A 622-nucleotide genomic window follows, 5' to 3' on the forward strand; every position below is an offset into this window, starting at 1 on the left:
CAACACCCCCAGTTCCCTCAGCCACAAGGGAACTCAGCACACTTGTGCTCCAGACCCTTCCCCAGCTCCGTTCCCTTCTCTGGACACGCTCCAGCACCTCCATGTCCTTCTTGGACTCAGGGGCCCAACACTGAACCCAGCACTCCAGCTGCAGCCTCACCAGTGCCCAGGGCAGGGGGAAGAGAACTTCCCTGGTCCTACTGGCCACACTATTTTTGATAAAAGCCAGGATGTTATTTGCCTTCTCGGCCACCTGGCAGCAGCTTTTTGTCTCCCCAGCTCACACCATCACCCTCAGGACATGTGTTGATTTTCCACCTGAGGCAGCACATCCCACAACAGCCCAGAGGTCACGATGAACTCACGGAACAGTGGGGGCAGACAAAGCCGCTCATGTTCTCCACGATGCCGAGAACTCGTAAGCCCGTCTTCTTACAGAACGTCAGCTCCCGCCTCACATCGCCCACGGCCACAGCCTGGGGGGAGAGCAGGGGAGGTTGGGGTCTGGGGTCTGTAGGTCTGGAGTGAGTGTGCAGCAAATGAGAGGCAGAGGGGAGAACAAGCAGCCATGGCCAGGCCTGGGCAAACACTTGTGCTCACAGCCCAGAGGCCAATAACCGTG

General features: G+C 58.4%; 1 protein-coding gene across 1 annotated transcript in view; it reads right to left on the reverse strand.

The window, feature by feature from the left end:
* LOC104528367 (NUBP iron-sulfur cluster assembly factor 2, cytosolic) overlaps positions 1–519 on the reverse strand; it is a gene marked incomplete at its 5' end in the record, with an annotated part of 1,817 nt that extends 1,298 nt beyond the window's left edge. Inside the window, one exon of the mRNA XM_010172350.1 lies at positions 366–519. Coding sequence (XP_010170652.1) covers positions 366–519 — 154 coding nt within the window. The remainder of the gene's footprint in view (positions 1–365) is intronic.
* Positions 520–622: the final 103 nt, after the last annotated feature.

Source organism: Antrostomus carolinensis, unplaced genomic scaffold, assembly GCF_000700745.2.
Source record: "Antrostomus carolinensis isolate BGI_N321 unplaced genomic scaffold, ASM70074v2 scaffold40587, whole genome shotgun sequence".
In the NCBI taxonomy this organism is placed as follows: Eukaryota; Metazoa; Chordata; class Aves; order Caprimulgiformes; family Caprimulgidae; genus Antrostomus; species Antrostomus carolinensis.